The 22,740-nt window shown below is 39.8% G+C and overlaps 1 protein-coding gene across 10 annotated transcripts in view; it reads right to left on the bottom strand.

Annotated features, from left to right (window-relative positions):
* The window catches only part of MAGI2 (membrane associated guanylate kinase, WW and PDZ domain containing 2), a 710,219-nt gene extending 696,585 nt beyond the window's left edge, over window positions 1-13,634 (bottom strand). For 2 of the 10 annotated variants that reach the window (XM_085216585.1, XM_085216590.1), the window contains exon 1: window positions 12,962-13,622. In XM_085216585.1, coding sequence (XP_085072711.1) covers window positions 12,962-13,262 — 301 coding nt within the window. In that variant the 5' untranslated portion in view covers window positions 13,263-13,622. Of the gene's footprint in view, window positions 1-12,961 lie in introns of all 10 variants that reach the window. The other 8 variants (XM_085216628.1, XM_085216649.1, XM_085216633.1 and 5 more) reach the window with 7 other exon arrangements.
* Window positions 13,635-22,740: the final 9,106 nt, after the last annotated feature.

Raw genomic sequence — 22,740 nt, 5'->3', positions numbered from 1 at the left:
AATCCTTCCTCTGCATCTGTGCCAGGGCTCTGAAGGCAAAACATTTCCAGCTCCCAGCAAAATTTCATAACGCCTCTTCTACTTTCAAAGACATGTTTCACATAAAATACAAAACACACAGCTCTTGCAGTGTACAGGTTAGAGCAGCAGAGAAAAATTGAGGAGTCATCAGAAAATCTGATCATTGCACCACCTCTCCCATTATAGGCTATCTGCCTTTATTAAAACAACCAGAGTATTCTATGCTAGGATATGTAATCTCGTAAGATGTAGCTGCAATGGAAATTCTTATGCAGAAGTACCAGTACTACAGACTAACAAAGCTTGGTAGTCTGTTAGGCAACTGGATGGAACTACTCAGCACAGTCTTCCACTCCTAATTCTTTTCTGCCTCTTTCCTCACATTTCTTCACTAGACAGATTGTTCTTTATAACAAGCCATCACAGAAAAACTTTGCAAACGTTTCTGAAAATCAAGAACATACTAAATTCCCTTGTTTCTTAAGCAGTTCTAAGAAAGACAAATCATGGGCAGTGTATGTGTACAGCTTCCATAGGCAAAACTGCATTGTAAACCTTTAGAACACAGCTCTAACACATGGAAATGTAAGATCTACGGTCAATTGGCAATACTCCTCTCAAGGAAACACAAGATATTCCAAACTATATTGCGAACTTGATAATACTTATACAAAATTTTCCTGAGTAGTTGATATTGGCAAGTGAAAATAAAGCAAACCTCAGCAGGACACATAAAATTAATGCACTTCCAATATAATTCCAGCCAGTAGAGCATAAATCAGCACAGACATGAAATTCTTGGCTGTCTTGTTTGACATAAGCGAAGCAGAAATTATGTGTTGTTGCAGGTGCTTTGCAAGCAAACATGACGCCCAGCTGATTGTTAACAGACAAACTTTTTTTTCAAAGGCAAATGAGCAAAAGAAGGTCTTCAAACTGACTAATAAAAAACCCAGGTGGAAGTAGTTATGACTATCCCTGGGATGGAGCAGTCAGCAGCTATCACATTATGTTCGGATGGCACTGGAAACAGACTGCTCTTACTGCGGCCAGGAGCAGCCTTCAGCAGGCACATGGAGCATTTCTGATGCTGGCAGCCACTTCCAGCTGAGCCAGGCACTGTGCAGCTCAGCATGGGCAGCTCCATTTGGCTCACACATTTTAAGGAATTACTTCATGTGCATCTCATCCTGAAAGCCGGAGAACACCTGCAATTTATGTTCTCCGGGAAAACTGCAGAGTTTCTAGCCCCTGAAAGTCAAATCCTAAAGTTATGTGATTGATAATAGCGTTAGTCAAATTGATTTCTTTATTTTCCAAATGTAAGAATCTTTATATCTTACATAAGGTCTCTTTTATTTTTGAAGATAAGTTTCATATGAAATGCAAAACAGTCATGGAAGTCAAACAGCCCTTGCAGTGTGCAGGTTCGAGCAGCAGGGGAGATTTCAGGAGTTCTAAAAAATCTAACCATTGCAAAGGCCTTTTGCAATATTGCAAACACTTTGCAATAAAATGTATCCACTTGAACTAGAAAATAATTACACAAATTCAAATTCAACAAATATGCTCTTCATAACAGAAAGACATAAAAATAATCTAAAATACAAAAACAAATTTTTGTCTTGGAGACTTCAGTGAAATATCTTCGGTTTTTTTGTTTGTTTTTAGAGGGTTTTTTTTCCCCTCTCCATTCAGTTGACATTCTGAAAAGTTCTCATGCAAATCATGCATTGCAGGTCCACCTCTCCTAACTGGAGGCTGTTTTCAGGAGACAGAAGTACTGGTAGCTGCCAGACAAAGCAAAAAAAAATGGCATATAGATACATAGAGGCTAGGCTGTTCAGCTGTTTCTGGATTTGATCTAAAATTGCCTCTCAGCAGTGATGCAACACTGTTTTCTAGCAAAATATGAATAAACATGTGCATAAACTTTTGACTCAGAGCAATGCCACACTGGTTCTATGATCCATCAGATCTTGGAAGATAAACAGGATGAGATGTGGTCAGCTCTTGATAGGAAGTCTTCCAAAGAGGGACTTAAAAACTGCTAGTAGTTGGTGACTGAGTAGATGGCTCTCTTTTCTCTGTACCCATGTCTAGCAATGTTGCAGAGTTAGACATATATAACTAAACTCAGAAAGAAACATCAGAAAATACAGACTTCAACATTTTGTCACTTGGTTCCGTTTTCTATTGGGAGAGAGAAAAATAAAAAAAGGAGAAAGATAGAAATCTTTCAGATATTAGTGGAAGAATTCCTACCAGGTGTAGTTCTACACCAAAGGGCACTGGAGATTACTATACAGACTTGCTCTGCAGGATGGACTCAAAATCAGATTAAGAGCCTGCCCATTTGGCTGCCCTATCCATCTGATGGCAGTGGGACAGACACACGCACATACAATGAAGCAAAAAAAATCTCAGTATTCTCCAGTGCAGGCTGTCCTTAGCACCCTTCAAACACTGTATGTTCACCTGCTGTCACAAGTACGCTTGGAATGTATGCACAGTCCAAGTGCATGCTGAATTAAGGTCAGTGAAGAACAGATGATGGACTTTTGGAGAATGATCCCAGTGCTATTTTGTCAAGCGCAGTTCAGATCTCTGATAATGCATTTTGTGTTTTTTTTTCCTTTTAGGAGTATGAATTATTAACTTAGTTACCTTGGCCAAATGCCACTTTATCTTATGTATTCCATAGAGATACTGACCACATAGAATGTTATATATCTTCAGTACTAAATAGTTGTGTGTTATTGCTGTGTACTGCACACCAGCCATCCTTTATCAGGCCAGATACATCAGGTTTCCAAGGTTTCCTTTGTTTCTTTGTCCTATGAATGACTGTACCTGTAAAAACACTCAATGAACTAATAAAGCAAATGTTGGGCAATAGTGTGCTCACAATCAACATCAGGATCAAACTCCCAACACACTGACTACATAACAAGTTACCCACTGAAGGGCGCTATGCAGTCAGCAGTACTGCTATGTGATTGCCAAATGGAGACATAAACCTTTTCATCAGTATACATGCTGACAACACACTACACTGCATTGTGCCAGTTTTAGTTAAAGAACCTAGAAGTACTGTTGGACAAAAAAGGAAATTAAAAGAAAAATATATATCCTCACTGCAGAATCTCAGCTGGATATAATCATTGTTATGCAACTGCTTTCTCCTGAAAAAAGAGGGCGGATTCCGCAAGAGCTAAGTTGAGTTGTTTGTAAACGGTAAAATCCTACTCTGATCCCTCACTAATAACCTTTAACACAGCACAGGCCTCAAGCACTGAAAGAAGAGGACGTGAAGGGCTTCGCTGTAGGGCCAGTTCATTTTAATGTAAAGACCTACAAAAATATTTTACTCGAGCGATCAACAGAAACTCAAAATGAAGAGGACAGGTTGCTTTGCCTTACACAATGTTTCGGTTTCACGTCCCTACTTGGTTGCAGTACTGCTTGTATAGACTTTTAACTTACACTGCAGGGCTCTTCTTTCTGCTCTTGATAGACCTGAGATCTCTGGCAAGTCACTTCACTATCCCTTCCCATCAACCCACTGTGTCCCATCAGCTTCTATCAACTCCTAACAGCAGTGACTGTTTTGCTTGCAGTACCTGTCTCTGTGAGATCTGATTTTTGTCCTGGCACACTAATACTATTAATGCTTTCAGTGATAAAGTTTTGTTAAGGATAAATTACTTAAATTTCCAACTGCATTGAAAAAAATATAATGCCACTTCTATTGGTAAACCATACATTTTTAGACAGTTCCTTTTTGAAAAGCTAGACAGACTTAAAATAAAACCCACAAAAACAGAGCACACATGATGTAATAATCACTACCATTGCAAGAACCAGCAATATCTTTAAAGTTTTCAAAAGCACTATCTAGTAACCTGTATCAGGAAGCCTAAGACGCAAGCAAGTTTTATGTAGTCCTACTTTTCTCCCTGCACTGAAATTCACTGAGGTTGGCTGGGACAACATGGTTAAGTCCCTGGTGCTGACATCTGAATAAGCTCTTTTTGTAAAAGATTTTTAGAATCTGGAAGCTATTCAGATGGTTTAATAATAAGTATAATATTAGTGTCTAGAGAGATATATGTTAAGACTTCTGTTTTAATGTCTGAGCTGCAAATCACTTTACCAGTCTCCTCAACACACACCAGAAAGGGTGGAATTCTGCAGCTCACTAAAGCCAGTTCCTACAGCTACTGATGAGTAACTTGCTTATTCCTTACTAGTAATCTAGTTAATATTGACCTAGCAGATCCCAATTGGATCTGCTGTGTTTCCTAAGAGAGCAAACACCTTCAAACACCTTCTGTTTCTCCAACTTTTACATTCAGAAACATTAATTTTATTACTCTTCAAACAAATACACTAATATAAATCTCTATTGAGGCAAAGCAGCTGTTACACTTCTTCAAGTCAGATTAACTGTACACAAAACCTCTGCGATATTTCACACATATGTACTGGAGACATGTTTAAATTTTATGGATTCATCTGTTCTGAAGAGTACTTTAGTACGTAAGTACCATAAGCATAACATAAAAACTCAATGTAAGTATGAAACCAGAAGACCTTTTAATTGGTATTTTAATTAATGAATTTTAATTTTAATTAACAAAACCCAAAATCCTTATTTTACTTTCTTTTTCCTAACAAAACCTCCAGCACTGTAGTGCATTCTTTTCCTGAAGTCTTTTATGCTGTTTTCACTGGAAAATGACCAAACAGAATGAGTGTTGAAAAAGCACTTCTTATTGGCTTATCAGAAATTCCAGTAATTCTTCTAGAAGTTTATGGGGAGGGAAATGTTCCTGCACAAGTAAATGGAGCAGATAAAAAGAAGAACTAAATTGTTCAGGAAATATATTCCCTATATGCAGTATAGCTAGGGTTTTTCAAACAGCCTTCTCTACCAGAGGCTGTAACAGAAAGACTGAGACAACAGACTTGTGCTACCAGCAGCAGAAGCCTCACATTAGTTTAAAATGTGTATTTTCTCTTAATTCTATTGCTTGATTCTATCTAATTTAGAGTTTCTATCACTAAGACTGAAGCACTGACAAACAGAACTACAGATCTACAGAACTACAGAATGTGTCCAATAACTACTGCTAAGAAAGTCATTATGGCTAACTATATATTTAATATAAAAACTTACATTGTCATAGAAACAAGAGACTCCCAACTTGAAATAGTCATACTAGAAGGCAGTTCTTCTCACCAAAAGGTTTCAGACTTTTTAGAAATGACAACTCATATAACAAACCCACACTGAAAGAAAAATCAGAAATACCAGTAAAACAATCATTGTCAACATAATAAACAGCATCCCACCTAATTCTGTCAAGTGCATTGTTCGCATCCTGGCAGAACTGAGTTTTGAGGCAAGTTTTGCAGCACAATGTAGTTGTTCTGCTCTAAATTTCAGGGATAATTACACTTAACCTAACCAAAGCTCATGCTAAACTGAAGAGGTATTCATCTCCTGCCCCAATCTACAACAAGAGTTAAAGAGCTGCTGCCTTTCCCATTCTGCAAGGATTGCACTCAAATGGCGGGAGCATCCAGGCATCCAACTGCAACAGGCCTCTGCAGTACTCTGAAGCATAAAAAACCGCTCTGATAAAAACAGAATGCAGAATTAAAATAGTCTAATCCTTGTTTATACTAATGCACCATTTTGGAAGCATGAGAGATTTACATAACATTTCTTTATGCTGATTAAGCACAAAGGACTTAGTACGAAAATAAGAAACACTAACACAGCCATTTCATTTAGTACTAGTTAAGGAACTATCCATGTGAAAGTAAAACATTAGAAAATATTTGATGCAGTTTATCTCAATTTATAATAAAGTAAACAAACAAACAAACAAAAAGAGCTTATACAGGAAAAAGATCTCCTGAAATGGGACCTAGACTTCCTTTTCCTACAAAAGATTGGCTCTGATGATCTTTTGAGGTCCCTTCCAGCCTGGGCTGCTCTATGATTCTATGATGCTACACACATATATATGAAAGTCATTCTGAGAATTCCTTTCAAACCAGTTTTTCTCTGCAGTTTCTCGAGGCAAACCACTGTTTCACCCCACTTCAGTGAAAACTTTAGATGTAAACACAGACATATTAAGAATAACTTATGATTTCTGGTACAGAAGAAAGAATAATAACTATTCATTCGAAAGTCAACTGCAAAGATTTTAAAGGGTCAGCTTTAGCCTAACTTAAGATTTCAATATATTTCGAGGAACAAAGGCAGATCAAGGAAATACAGTCCAAGCAATGACTTTTTTTTTCCTGACTAATTCAAGAGAGACTTTATTGCCTGGGGAAATTCTCCAATACTGGGAAGTTTTTCCCAGGGTGTAAAGTCTCTCTTAATGTGGCTTCTAAAAACAGTAATAATTTTGTTAAATAATCTCTTAACTTTTTTTCCTGAGACTTTTTCTCTCACCTTTTACCTCATCCATCTTGTGCCTTGTCTTATTTCCCTCTCTACTGAGGTCATGTGTTGTGGAACTAATCCAAGACCTCCAGGAGAAACATCTGAAGTTGATAGGCGAAATAAAACAGCATTACACAGATATTAATAGTAATAATATATATAAATGAGAAGATAACTGAAGAGTCATGATGACCACAACATACCTCTTGATGAATCTGCCTACATCCAAGCAATCTGCATTTACTGACTGAGAATGCAGAAGTAATGCATTTGTGATTTACCCATTGTAAAAAGGGTAAATATGTGGCAGATATATACAAGCAACAGCCTTCTATCAACTAAGCATCTAGTAAGGAGTCCATATTATGGATAAAAAGTTTGAATAAATGCAACCTTACACTAACAATTTAAGAGCATTAAGACAGTAAGAAAAATCTGTGTTAGAGATTATCAATTACTAATGAAAAATTCTGTTCACTTCAGAAATGTTAGATTGAGTTCTTTTTTGTTAAAGCCCTTCACACTCTTCCTTTTCTTTTGCTGCTCTCTGCCATCTTACTTTCCACTGTGGTAGCCTCAGCTTAAACTAGGAAAGTAATACAAATGGCCAGAGAGAAAGAACCCCCTCTTTTTACTGGTAAATTTCTATGAGGTTGAAAGAAAGCTAACTTGAAACAAATAAGGTGAGCAGAAGAAATACTGTTAACAACAGAGTCATTTTGCGCATTCCAGAGATCAGAAGATGACTTGGGCTCACAGCCCTGGTTATTTTAGAAAATTCAGTTAAGGCCAGCATTGCAATGACATTCAGCAATGAAAATGAGAGATAGCCATTCTGGTACTGAAATCAATACCTTCAAACTCTGCACTACGGACTGCACCTGCTTAGGTAGGCATCCATCTATTCAATCATATTTCAATGTTCATGATGACTTTATTTTCTACTGCAAAATAGTGTATAATTCTGTGCATCGACTGGACACTAGAAGGAAGAAGTTCATTTTAAGTACATTACATAGATGCACCGAAACATACATGAAGAACTCCCTAAATCAGTGCAGAAGTCCATAATAATCATTATAATCATTCCTAAAAACATTACTACACAATGTCTTATCCACTCTCAACCTACAACATAGATGTTGTATGCTGACATATTTATAACCATGTGTTAGATACATGGAAGAAAAAAACTTCTTTCCAGAATGTTAGTACAGTCAAGGTATACCACTCTGTCCTCAGAACCGAACCTTCAAAAATCCCTTTGTTTATATCGCTATGAGGAACTGAAGAACAAGAAACATCTGCTTCCACAACTAGTGCAGCATCCTACCTCCATCATCCTTCCTAAATCACAGTTATGACCACGTCCTCATGTAAATCCCTTTGGAAGGAGCACTTTTTTCATGTACACACTTTTATATATAAAAAACATAGAGGAACAATTACTCAACTTTTTCATATCACAAAAGTAACTCCTCATCTGTAAGGAACGAAGAAAAGATCTTAAATGCTGAAAGCAGAAGCTCGGAATCCGTATCTTTCATCAATATTGAATTAATGCAGGTGAATTGAAAGCAAGTATAAAGTAAGGCAGACAATTTTACTACTCACACCGGTACTTTTGTCAAGAGTATCAACAGACAGACAGGTGTGAGTATGAGATGAACTTAAGCATAAGTTACTCAAACTAATCAAGGTATCCTAATTCTTTCATTTCTTTAAGGAAATGATGTCATAACAAAGTCATGCTCCTGTCCTTTAATGGCACATTTGTAATTCTCAAAGAAGAAAAAAGACAGATGAATGTAATTCTATTGCCAGTGGACACAGAGTTCCTGACATGAAACATCACTATCTTTTGGGAGGAGCTGAAGAGTAAATCACTGGATACATGAGTCACAAGCCAGTTAGAATGGTCTTTAAAAACAGATGGGCAAACGTAAGAACGGCATGAAGTAATGGTAAAAGAAGAATCCAATTTAATTTCTAGGGTAAGTTAAACCTGAAAAATCAGAAAGTAGGAAAAAGGAGTAGATTTGAAGTACTTTTCTTTCTTTCTTTCTTTCTTTTTTTTCAAAGAGTATCACCATGTTTTGTACCAGAAACGCAACCATGCAATTTTTCATAGTTCTTTCGGTTTGTTCTCTGCATGAGACCTGTGATTCTTACTTGGGAAAATCATGCAGCTTACTATTTGTTTATATTAGGGAGAGAAGTTGTATACAACATTCACATCTTAGAAGACAGCATTTATTGACATCCAGGAGAAGAAGAAAAAAAAAATCTCCACGCATATCATATTTAATGAATGCAGAAGAAAATTAAATGACCAAATAATCATCTTAAAAATATAACAGTATGTACAGAAATATGTACGAAGAGATCTGCAGGAACTTACTAACATTTTAACCAGCTGACATGCTATTTACACACCCAGGGTATCATTATGGAAAAAAAAGAAACTATGACTATACTTCTCTGAAAGGCATGTCAGAGACTTAAAGAAAATAACAGTTAACTGTAAGGTCAGTTTTAATTACGAAATTCATGGACAAACTAATTAAAAAGTAAATATTTATTAATAAAGGCAAGTCCCTTATTGCACCATGTACTAAATCCTTTTTGCAGAAGGAGCTACAGTTGATGCTCAAAGTCGGATGATCTAGAGACAAATAAGACACAACAAAAAGTGTCAATATAAAGTATCAGTGTTACTGAATCCACTAATTCCATGTGGCAACACAACTACCTAGTTACTTCTAGAAGTAAATTAAACTGTTCAATTAGATCATCTGGCTACTCATTATGTCTAAAGCACTGTCCTTGAGGAAGAGGTGTGTCACACAACAATGACAAGACAAAATCTGCTGCACTACTCCCAATTTCTGAAATCCATGTTCTCAGCCCCTTTGTTGGGATTCTGCAAAGAAGTTTATAATTCTCTACAAAGAATAAAGAACCTGATTTATGCAGTACAGTTGAATCGGCAGTTCCTAAAACCTTTCAAACTAAAAACAAAGCTGAGTTGCAGTCTGTGCAGTCTGTGCACATTACGGACCCACACTGCCTACTGATGGCAACTACTGGAGAAAGATACTATGGATCTCAGACAGCAGTGTTAAACAGAGAGTGGAACTGGAGACAGCACTGCTCCTAATAGGATTCTTAGTGTGATTACTTATCCAAATTAGGATGCCTTTCCTTAACACATTACTTTTACAACTGAGCATCTGTGCATCTGTGGGAAGAAAGCACTTAATCTAAAATGTCCCACATGCGAAATCAACCACAATTGAAAATAAGGATTTATTTCAGATAGCGTAAGGATCTTTTCTTCACCAGAGTAAGCAGAACTTCAAAACACATAAAACTTGCAAATATACCTGGCTAATTTGATTGCTGTACAACATTCTGACACAGGAAGAAACACATAGGCCTTTACAGAGGAAATCCTGTCTCCTTTATATGATATCTAGAACAGTTCTGTCATTGACTTCATCAAGGCCAAGATTTCACCCAATGTGTTTTAAGAGAATCTCTGATTTAGCCAACAGTAGCACTATCAGTAGGTTGCAACGAATAAATAAAACAATAAAAAGGAAACAGTCTCCAAGAAATGTTTCTCAATGAACTCTCACAATTAGCTTTGAATGATAACAATAATGGTTCCAGAGTGTTTCCTCCCAGTGCAAAGCCAGGCAATGGTTTCCTGTGTTAAACTGTTTTTATTGGGTGTCATATTACAAGAGTACTATGGAGGATTTCATCACGGAACTGCTAATTAGTTTCTCAAGATGTTCACTCCTTCTCACAATATACAGCAAATCCTACTTCATACGTTTATTTTTTCTAAGTTAACACTTTTAGCTCCCATAAAACAGCAACATTCCACTGGACTCATTTTAGAAGTATTTCACCTCAATGCAATAAAAAATAAAGCACTGCATTATTTCAGAAGTGGTGGTGTATAATCAAACACAATATAAAAAAAAAAATTATGGAAATACCTTTCTTTCCTGTACTTCCTACACTAAATTAATATCTGTAAACTGAATTGCTAGACCTTGCTTTCATCTACAGGTGAAATTTCAGTCAAAACTTTCAAATAAGCCTCCTAAGCATCCCATTATAAATAGCAGCACTCTTCCTCCACGTTTATCTCTGTGACTTCATACTCAGACAGCTCTGTAGAAGCAGCTCCAGTCATGTCACATGGTGCATTCAAGGTCATACTATTTTAATTTACAGAGGTATCATTGATAAATTATGCGGAAACAATGATAATAGAGTCATTAACCTTGTTCCAGCACACTAACGGTGTTTTATAACTAAAATGAGAATAAAGTTATAAAAACATAAAGATTTGACTGCCCAGCTTTTTCTCTCCTACACACAGCCGCAAAGTACTGTTGGGGATTTTATCTTGGTGAGTAACGTGGCTGTCTGCCGTCTGTGCTTTTAACTAAGGAGTGCAGCGACTAGACTGAATTACACTGAAGGAGGAATCAGGTGATTAAATGCACAAAACATTAATCTCTTTTTAAACATAGGAAGTTAGCTCCAGAAGGCCTCTCCATTTGGCAAAGTAAAGGATGCTGGAGCACAAGAAAGATCATTTGAACCAAGAAGTGTCAGTCCAAAGATCTATGCAGAGTTGTTATTTCCAAACATGCAGTCATCTGGCTGGTATTGGAGGAATCACATCAAAACTGCAGTGTTAACATGCTGAAGTATACATATATACTACTATACTACACATATACATAACCTAGGTAGGATTTAGAATACATTCTCCAAGTCTCGTTCAGGAAACCTGCAGTAATCTACAGACTAAAAGACTGACTAATGTCCCTAATTCATGTATGACAGACATCTGTATTAAGGGTACACATATTAGTGAATCACTTGGGATTGCTTTGACTTGAAGTGAAATATTTGAAGAACAGTGAGGAAGTGGGACAGAAACTGACTGATGTATTATACCATCGTAACCTGAAGTTGGCATCAGTGCAGATTAGTATCTACAGCATTTCTGCAAAGAAGAACGTAAATAGTTTAGCAGACAATATACCCTTGTCTTCTTGACACTTCCACTGCTGCTTCTTTTAATCCAGATGCTGCAAGACCTCTCACACTAAAACTGATGAAGAGAGGCAACTACGGAGCAGATTCCTGGAGTTCAGGTGCCCAGAGATGACACCACACTCCAAGACAGAATTCATTACACTCCTCTCCACTTATCACATGAACTATTATATCTCTTTGCATCTTATGACTGTCAGTGTATGATCTACAACGTACTTCACTACTTACCCAAAAGGACCAACAGGAAAACCACAGAGCATGTCTTTATTAAGGTATTTGACCTTATGTAGGCAAGTGGATATATTTTAAAGCGCATTCTGAAGGCCTGAAAGTCAAACTTTCTATGAATTTTCCCATGTTCAGGTAAACTAATAAGTAGCATATGTTTCAAGCATTCAGAAGTGTCACAAATACCACTTCAAACAACAAACTTTCCATCAAAATGAGGAAGTTAAACCGCAAAATTATGTCACAGCAACACACCTTTACGTCCTCCAAGCAAAGACTACTGGCTGTCGCTATGGAGCACGCACACCTCCGATGAATGAGATCAAATCCCTTCCCACTACAGAAACCCCCAAGTTTGGGACGAGCTCTGAGCAGCTCTGTGCAGCGCTGAGCCGCGCGCTCGGGAGATGCGCACAGAGCCGCACAGAGCCGCCGCAGCGCGCCGGTCCGAGGGCACGCGGCTTTCCCAGCGGAGCTCCAGCGCTGCGCTGCGCGGGGCTGCGCCAGCAGCAGCTTCACCGCACGCACTCGCAGCTACCCCAACTCGGCTGAGTTGGAAAAGGCAGAAACAAACACGTAAACAGCATCTGCTGCACCTACTGACTTTCCTGGAAATGCATGGGAGCTATTCAAGCACTCAAAAATAAATAAGCGCAAACTGGAAAGACAGAAGAGTTCTTTCCAGAAAGTTTCTCCCCGCCTCTCCCTCCCACTTCTCCCCGGGATCAGGCGACCGTTCTCACGGGGCTCCAGGTGAACCACTCGTCCGTCAGCGGCACGCTCAGGCCGCCGCCCCGCCGCCCGCTCCCCGGCCCCTGGCAGCCGCCCCGCAGCACAGCGCGGCCCCGCTCCGCACCGCGCCGCGCCCGCTCCTCCGGCCCCACGGCAGCGCCCGCAGCCTCGGAGCGGCGCCCGGCCCGGCCCGGCCCCGCGGCGCGGCCCCCCCCCCACGTCCCCTCGCAGCGGCATGGCGAAGCGCTGTCACTGACGCACATTTAATTCGCCCGGCTGCGGGCACGGCGGAGCGCCGCTCTCCTCCCCCAGCCGCCGGCGGCGGGTGGGGGAAAGTCAAACTGCCGCAACAAAGTTGCTCCCCCCCCGGCCGCCGCCCCCCGCGCCCCCCGGCCCGGCCCGGCCCCCCGGCCGCCGCCTTACCTTGCTTGACGCACTTGAGGCGGATGGGGTCCTTGCAGTGCTTGATCACGGCCAGCACATCCCTGATGGTGAGCCCGGCCACGGGGGTCTCGTTCACCTCCAGCAGCAGCTCCTCCGGCACCAACTTGCTGCCGCCCTCATAGGCCACCTTGCCGGGCTTCACCTCGCCCAGGTACGGGAACTGCCCGTTCTCTGCGCCCCCCTTCAGCTCGAAGCCCAGCTGCCCCTCCGGGTTCCGCACGATCACGATCTCGTGGACTCGGCTCGTCCAGTGGCTTTTCTTCTTCAAGCCCTTGGACATTGCCGTGGGGATGCTCTGCCCGACTCCCGCTCTGCTTGCCGCTCTCTCCTCCCTCTCTCTGCCCCCCTCCCCCGGGGCTCCGCTGGGGCACGCTCGGGGCAGGCTCGGCGCTGCGGCCGGCGAGGGGAGCGGGCGCCGCGGCCCCGCGGGGCGACGGAGCGGGAATGGGGAGAGCCTCTCTGCCCGGTCCGAGCGGCCGCCGGCGCTTTAGCTGATATCCATGGCAGCCGCGGTGGCCGGGACCCTGCGTGTGGATGTACTAGTTGTAGAGAAACTGGCAGCGGGGAGGGAGGGAGAGAAAGAGGGAGGGGAAAAGGGAGGGAACGGCCGCGGAGAGGAGGAGCGTGGCGGCGGCGGCGGAGTCGGGCGGGCGCTGCCTCGGCGTTCCCTCCTCGCCTGACCCGGTAGTGAAGGCCGAGAGAGAGGCTGCCTGGCACGGCCGGCAGAAGGCGGAGAGCGGCCGGGCGGGGGGCGGGCAGGCGGCTCGGTGCTCCCGGCCCGGCGGCTCCGCTGCCCCGCGAGGCGGCCACGGCCGACAGGGGGAGCCCGGGGATGAGGTGCCGGGAGCTGAGCTGCCCGCCGATTGCCCCGTAGCGCCTGCCGGCCGGGCCTCTCGCCGAGCTGGCGTTCGTGCTGCTCCCCGCCTCTGGCACATCTCGAGCCCCCTGAGCCGCGCTGATCCCGGCTCCCGTCCGAGGTGACCCGGCCACCGTCCGTTCCGGCAGGGCTTCCCCGGGCCCGGCCTGCCAGGGGCGGCACGGGAATGGTTCCCATCAGCCTGCCCAGGCAGGAGAGCTGCAGGATGATGAGGTGCGCTGGTGGCTCAACCACTGCAGTGAGAAGCTCTGGGCAGCAGTTCAGGAAATGGAGTAATACATTTCAGCTCAAGTCCGCGAGGAGGAAGGATGCTGTGGAATGTGTGGAGGGGTTGGTTGGGAGTTCTGCTTCTGACAAGGGAGAATCCAGTGATAGGCTTCAGGTTGTGGCAGGAAAAACAAAACAGCCGTTTACTTAGATCTCAGCATTAAGAACGTACACAGACCCTGCCACGCTTTCCTGCTCTGAGGTCTCACACTTCAGTTTATTGAGTTGTATTGTACGTGGGCATACTTTTTAATGTTGCCCATGGGACAGAAGCAGCATCACAGCTGGTGGGCATTGAATGTTGTAAAGGGCACAATGAGGAGAGGGGTGGTAGTGATGTGTTTTCTATAAAATCATCTTGCTGTCACCTACCAGATCTAAATCCTACATAACCTGAGCTACCAAGAAGCAGCATTTCCAACCCCAAGTGCTTCTCTCTGTCTAAGCACTCAGAAGCAGGTGATAGTCCAGCCCACTGCTCCTGTGCACTTTCCATTTAATTTGTTCTGTCATATGCCTAACACGTGTGCAAGCAGTGTAGTATAGCAGTTGGCACATATTTCTGAGAAGCTTGTCTTGCCGAAAAAAATAATTTCCATCTGAAGGGAAGATTGACAAATACAGGCAGAGCAACCTCCTGACTTTGAGAAGTGTAGTTTTTGCTTCTGCAAGATACAGAGGAAAAGAGTATATGAAAGGGTCTGCTGGCTGGGTACAGGATGGGGGAAGGTAGGAGAAATGTCATGTGTTACAGCATGTGATGTAAAGCTGATCAGATATTTTTAAAATTTCAATTAAAGTGACTCTGCAATGAAATTTTTCACAAACTGTATCGCTGTTTTCTGTCTTGGTTCCTATGGAAACAGTCCTTTTTGCGATCATGCTTGGCTGTGTCTCCTTTATTTCTCCAATAACTTTTGAAGCTGTTGGGCAGTTTCCACCAAATCTATCTCAAATATAATTAAGTTATTACATGAAAATAGGCAGCTGGCTAGGTCCTGTAAATGTCCCAAAGGCTGCAATATGAACTTTCTTCTTATTAAACAGAATTCACATGGATGAGAGACCATATAAATGCTTCAATAATGACAAAAGTTTAAATTACGACTCATTATCAGCCTCAGTATAAATCTGTGGGAAAGTAGAGTTTTTGAGTTTGTGTTCTCCCAGTATTACTTGTATGGTGTCCTCCTCCAGTCAGAGACGTCTGTTGCAGATCATTTCATCTGTTTTATTGAGTGGACCTGGGAATTGATGCAAAGCTCTCTATGACAAAACTAGCTTTAAAGTAAAAAAAAAAAAAAAAAGAACATGCAGAAGTGAAATAAAAGATCTGTAAGGATGGACAGCTGAAGATGGGAGGGGAATTTGAAGGCACATGGACTAAGATTGAGAAATTGAGAGTTGACTAGGATCTAGAGTTGAGAGGGACAGAGATTACAGCAGCGATCTCCTTTTCTGTATACCATCAGGAGTGTCCTGCTGCTGAGATAACTAAGGGATACAGTATTTCTCTGCAGCATTCTTTTATAGTAGAGATAAGTTTTTAAAGATTTGGGCTGACTGTACTTGGATAAAGTCTTATTATTATAGCGTCACTCGTTCATATACTCAGGGCTTAGGGTAGTAAAGCGCTAATGGAAATGCAATTTCTTTTCATCTTGATTTTGAAATATATTGCAGGGAAATTAAACCTCATATAGGGCTCATTTGTAGCAGCTACACTCAGATGACAGTTGCATTTTTACAGCAGTAGACGGGTAGCTGTAAAACAAGATTATCTTTGTCACTGGCAGAGCAAATGTCCAGCACGTGGCTGAGTGGGTGAGTTTGCATATTTTCTGCTTGGCCCCTGAAGAGCCTGAAAAAAGCTGTTGAACTTGCCAAGACCTTTTTGTTAGTTCCTTCCTTTGGATCTCACCCTAGAAAAGCATGAAGCAGTCCCAAGTGTGAATGTGAGGGTATCTACCACAAAAGATTTCGTATAGTTAGAAGTAACAACAGCACGTAATGAAACACGTTCACCAAATATGGCATAAATGTCTTCTATTATCCTTTTGCATCTGATCCTTTAAACACAGAAGCCTGTAAATCACTATACTTCTGGGATTAAAGTTGTGCCGATCCCATAAGTAAGCTGAAGTGTGAGACTTTGGTAAATGTATTTTGTAGCTGTAAAATTATCTTTCCTATTCTAACACTATGGAGTCAGTGAAAAAATAACTGAATTCTATCTGTGTTTAGAATATAGTCCGTTTTCAGATAAGTGAATTTCCTCAAGTGGAAAATGATGTATTGCATGTGCCAAACGGGAAAATACATATATATATTATTTACTATTATTTATTCAGCAATGGAGTTCCCTTATCTCATACGTGTATTTGTAACATTGGACTTGAACTGAGAAAATGTGAAATTTCCTTCTTCAGCACATACTTCCTCTGTGACTGGACGTAAATGTTTTCATCTCTTATTTTTTACGGTTTTAAGTAGGCATGATTAATTTGGTTTCTCTTTCACTGTTTTCTATTTAGTATGTCAGCTACTCAGCAGCCTTATTCTTACGTGAGGCTTCTGGACACCACAGCCAAGCTCCCACCACAGCGCATATGTTGATCTAGGACCTGGCAGAATTCAGATGTTTAAATCCAAATTCAGGAAGAAAAAAAAAAAAAAGTCTATTCTCTTAGTTGCTTAAAAATATTGTAGTAGGTAATCTTATCACTGGCAGAGCTCCAGAATTTCTTAGCTGGTTTAGTTACCTTTTGCTGGGAGTTTTAATGCTTTTAGGATCCCTTTCTTCTATTAAAAACTGCAGTCCTAACCTTTGCAGTTTTTTATGATATTATCTTCTGCTACTCATGTCTTTAATGAGACTGATTTTGAAATATTATTATGAATAATACTATTCTTTCCAAATTCCAGCTTCTGATTCTGATAATTTTTGTTTCAGAATGCTAAAACATTCAACTAATTATCTAAAGCATTTTTTTCCAAGTCCTTCAAATTCTGAATATTTTGATGAAAGACACTTTTTTTCTATTTTACCACAAAATCAAAGAAGATTAAATAAAATAATCCATAGTTTTAGCCATCTGAGCTTCCAAATGAACTTTTGTTTAATTGTAGACTTCAGAATTTTCTAATATGTATATATATTAGAATTACACAACCTATTACTGTTGCGTCAGTAGCTCTTGCAGAGATCAAATCTGTGAAGAATATGTGAAGAAAATCGTCTTCATGCCGTGTGAAAAATAAGTGGAACCTTCAGAAAGGAAGAAGTGAAAGAGAAGGTTTCATCTAAATAGCATAGTTTACAATTAGTTTGAAAGATTACAGGAGACATTTTGTTTTCTCCTGACCATCTCTGCGTGGTCTTTGGTTTAAATGTGGTCTTTTCCAGTTTCCTTTCTCTCTTTTCTCATCAAGCCTCGGTATTACATACTTCCTGTGCTGTTCTTGCTAGCTGCTGAAGTGTTAATTAAGGTGAGATAAGGAAAACTTGTTGGAGGTCACCAACCTCCCCAGGGACTAAGCTGTGGGAGAGTAGCTGTCAAAATAAATTTGGTAAGAGCCATTAAAATAAACAAATGATGGCCTCTTTCCACAGAGATTTGGATGTAAATTGCATACAAGTATACACCCACAAATGGAGACAGAAGTAGACAGAAACAAAACTGCATAGAAAAATAATCCTTTAAATCTGGCCTGACACTAGAAAGATAGCAAAATACAAATATCTGTTACTGTGAATGGGAGGAGGAGTGCAACTTACACCATGAATTACTGCTGTTGAAACCGTAATGGCACACAATGCCTGGGTGGCTGGGATTTTTAAAAATATCAAATTAAGTGGCTGGATAACTGCCTGTGTTTCAAATGACTGCTTCTCCATTACCATGGCACTAGTTTGTGTTCTTGACTACCTTAAATTACCCCATAGTGACTGGTAAGCCTCGTTGGATAGCATTAGTTATTGCATCACTGGATAATGCTGATTAGCCTGTATCTTGCACTGAATTGGAATTTCCAATATCTCCATTTCATTTATAATATTTAGTATTAAGTGATTTATCTCAACTAAAATATAAATATTTACTTATCCCTCGTATATGATAATATCTTAGATTAACAAACCTCTGAATTCTTCCCTGTTACTTGCATTTTCATTTCCCTTGGATTAGACTGAAATAAGGCTTTTCTCTTTCATGTCTATAATCAGTTGCATTTTACATTTCATATGAACTAACAGTGCTGCTGAGATTGATCTCGCGACGTAGCTGGGAAAGAAGATGAATATTTTATGAACGTATAAAAGATAAAATGAAAGCACATTATTCTAGAGATGTTCTGATCATGTTCCCAGTAAAGTTGTGACAGCATGTCCATTCAGACCCTTATTTTCATATTTCTGTCACTGCTTTCACAGAAATCACCTTTCCATGTCAGAATTCTTGTGCTTTAATGTGGTTGCAAAGAGCATGAAAGTTAATAAATACTTCTGAAGTTAGAAGTGTTGTTTTTTCATACAGATATCACTGTGGAGATTTCATAAAAGGTCACATGACTTGTAGATATGTTTTCATAAAATTAAAACATGACACAGTGAGGATTTTACAGAAGATGGCTCTAACATGCACAATCTCACCTAGTGCTTGTCACCCTGTACAGAATGAGCATGAACAAACCTTGGTACAAATATTTACACTTTGGTCAGTTTTGCTCTCAGTGTAAGTGACCAAATTCTCAACTTGTTGACCTCAGCAAGCCTGAAGCTTTGGACAACTTCTTTGGGTGATGTCTTATTTCCATTGCACTGCCAAGCTTTTACATTCATTAGAGTTGCTGAACTGTGCTGTCCCATGACAGCAGGAGGCATAGGGTTTTCTCCTGCCAAGCAGGACAGGATCCAGCAAGGCTGTACTCCCCACTGTGGATGCTTTTCACAACTGTAAAAAACATCCAGATTGTTTCCAAAAGCTGGTTGTGCTGAAAGATTGTCTAGCCATGGATATATGTTGAGGAAAAAATCTTATCACACTGAGGTGAATGCCAAACATGCTTTTGAGTTACCAGGGCTTCGTTCCGGAGTGTTTATATATAAATACCGCAAAACCTGAATACCAGGATGAACATAGAGACTATTAATCCTTTCTGTCTGCCATTCACATAGAGTGTGCTCCAAATGATTGGCATAAAAGCTTTTGCACCACCATACTTATGCATAGCATCCTGATAGGAAATCATCACTGAGATTTTCTTCAATTTTGTTTGTATACTCCTAGAGTTGATGCATTCGTGATTAAAAGCATGTGATGGGCTCTGCTTTGTCCTTGGGATGGTAAGTTAAACAAAAGTGCATTCAAGGAGGCTGAATTATGTTATTGTTCTGTTTTGGCATTATTTTCAGAATATGAAAATTCGTGCTCAGTGATGCTACTATTGTCCATTTTACTCAATAAGAACATTTCTTCACAGGTGCTTCCATCAACAATAGCTCACAGAACAGGACTGCACTGTTGCCAGATCCATAATGCTGAAGGTCGGCTTTCAGATGACTTTTCAAGTAAAAAGAGGGCTGTATCTTCAGCTGATAAAATGACCTAAATCTAATGATTTGAATATAGAAGATTCAATCAAGATTTCAGTTCAAAATTTTTGTCCTGTATATTGTATGGCAGTTCCAAATTCCCAAGGAGTACCTGGGGCAAGAGCATAGAACCCTGACCTATCCTGAGGATGAGCAGTTGCACTCAATTTGAAGAGGTCTGCATCAAAATTTAGTTCCTACTGCTCAGTTGAGAGATCTGTGTTGAACGCAGAGAGTATAAAAATAGATGAAAAAATTTCAGAAGTCAAATGACTCTGATGTTGTCTTTGGAAATGTGTTTGCATGTGCTGTGAGGAAAAGATATTGTACTTTATCATTGCCTCGTTATGTGTTAGCTGGAAATGAAAGAAATACTGTCTTTGCTAGACTGGCAGAGGCGTTGAATTTTTTATCACTATTCAAAAGGAAAATGGTTCTAACTAACTGATTGTGTAGTTATAAACACACACAAAAAAGGAACAGATTGCATACACAATCAAATAATGCTAGAATTTTCCTGCAGATTATTTAATTAATTTGAGATACTTCATTTAAGGACAGGCATTTTGGTTTGCTTCTGCCTAAGTGTTTGAGCTCTCATAACCTTCATGCCATAATCATATTTTGTTCTCACAAATATTTATTTGCAAGTCTTGCTTTTCCTTGCTGTAGCCAGGGTCTCATTTGCTGAACACAGTAGCACCTATTCTTTTGTCTTTTCCAGTGCTTTTTTTCCACAGCTCTGCTGCTGAGACTTTATGTTGCTCAGTCCATTACTTTTCACCCCAAAGTAATTAATGAGGTAATGTAAAAAATATGAACATGCCCCTGGATAAATAAAGGTGTTAAAGGTGTGTTATGGTTTTGAAATGAATTTTTTGGTAGGATGGAGAGGAAGGCAGAAAGAACTATTGTCATCAGAAATAAATACTTCAAAAGGAATCAAGTGATTTCCTGAACACCAAATTATATTCGATTTGGGATGTGTCTGGTTTTCCCTTCCACCTTCAACTTGAATGATCTTCTAGGCAGATAGTTACTTGTGTTTCCAGTAGGATTTCTTAGATCCCTTGACCTTTGTGCTGTACAATTACATAATTGTGTATGTGGTTCATGCTCTGAAAGCTTTATAATTCAAACAGATGTCATAAGTAGTATGGGTAAAAACAGGCAGAATCACATATCTCCAAGATCACTTTCTGAGGATAGGTAAGAATTTGAGGCTGTTGAACACTGGAAGAGTTTGCTCAGAGACATTTCAGAGTTTTCATCTTTGAAGATAATTAAAAACCATCTGTTTTTAAGCAAATCAGCCCTAAGCAATTTACTGCAGTTTACCTTACTCGGAGCAAGGTGGATGGATTAGGTAATTTCCAGAGGCCCCAGAACCTTATCATTTCAATGATTCTGATTGGGCAGAGTCAACTGAACGTATGTCTCTGGAGTCATGTGACCTAACTCCATCCACTGAACCACATCTTCTGTGCCATAAGGCTGTACAAAACCAATACTGTTATGAATAGAGAATCAGTTCTGCTATCATTAGATTGAGTAGTGCTTCTTCATTCTGATTGTCCCATTGACTTCCACATTAAATTGACATGTGAGCACCTCTTGACCTAAAGGTTAGGCTGCTAATACGCAATTCAGTTTAAAAATTGTCCCTATTAAGGCATTTCTTCCAAATGAAGATTAATAGCCTCCATAATTTCCAGACTCAGGAGCCTTGAATGAATTAATAATTTGTTATGTGGGTTAATATATTGGCAGTCCTAGGTAGTAAAGGGGTGCTACTGGTATTAGCTAAGCTGGTCTCAAATTTGACAGTGTCTTGTCTCTTGTGGGCTGCACTTTATAAAGGAGTGCTGGAAATAGGCTAAAATGTTGCATCATTCCATGTAGGTAAGCTAATATCTATTTACATCTTTATTTTTACTTCTTTACAGGAGACCTCAGTTACATGGACCCAAATTTTTAGTTGGCCCAACTATGACTGTATTTCATGTCTGACCTAAATGTATGCATTTTTACATGTCATTGAAGAAAATGTGATTTTTTTAAATCATTTTTGTGTTTGAAAAATACTGAAATTTATTGCTTTTAGTTTGTATGCTTTCAAATTCTCAAGCATTCATTTTAAAACTAATATCTTTCTGAAATTATCCAATTTGTTCTTAAAAAAAAAAAAAAAAGGTAAGATATGCTGCAAAGAAAGAATCAGAACAGATTTTCCACCATATTCTTATTCATGGGAAGATTGAACGTATTTTCAGTCACTGCCAAGGGAGTCACCCTGTATCTTTGATGACATTAACCTAACTCATAAGAAATGGATAAAAATTACGCATTTTCAATGTTGGTTTTGTATTTGTACATTTCAGGAAGATACATAAATGTTGTTATTTCAAATAGCAAGGCCATTCTGGTCAAAAAGAATTACTAAATCATTTCCATTGCCTCTTCTTAGTGCAAATAAGATAGTCTTTATAGATTTGTGTAGCTTACCTGTTAAAATTAATTATCAAAACAATTTCTATATTAAGGGGCATTAATATTTTTTACTTCAATTTGATAAAGAATATAACTGTCTACCTTTCTAATTCTTTTTTTTTAAGATCTTAGAAATGATTCAAGTAGTGATTTTAACTGTAATGAGTGATCAATCTTTATAAGTTTATGCATTTTTGCAAAACCATGGCACTTGAAAAGTTTGTTACTACTAACGCTTCACTTTCTGCAGTGATCAGAGGACAGCAGTAGGCAGGTGTTATGCTGAGACTATTACTTACCAAGAAAAAGCTTGCTCCATATCCTAGCCCTTATTCTTCCATCTGCTTACTTCAATCACTGTTGTGTCTGGCCATAATCCAGATTTGAAACTTCTTTGGAGGAGTTGATTTTTTTTATATTCCATCCTTGTAGACAACACGACAGAAAGCACAATAATTAGATGACAGAAAGAGATACAGATATGTATTTGATGATACCACTAGGGAATGGATCTGGCTTTTTTTTTTCTTA

Source organism: Meleagris gallopavo, chromosome 1 (genome assembly GCF_905368555.1).
Source record: "Meleagris gallopavo chromosome 1, MGAL_WU_HG_1.1, whole genome shotgun sequence".
Taxonomy (NCBI): domain Eukaryota; kingdom Metazoa; phylum Chordata; class Aves; order Galliformes; family Phasianidae; genus Meleagris; species Meleagris gallopavo.
The sequence above is the reverse complement of the archived record's forward strand: the minus strand, read 5'-3'. Positions and strand labels throughout refer to the sequence as shown.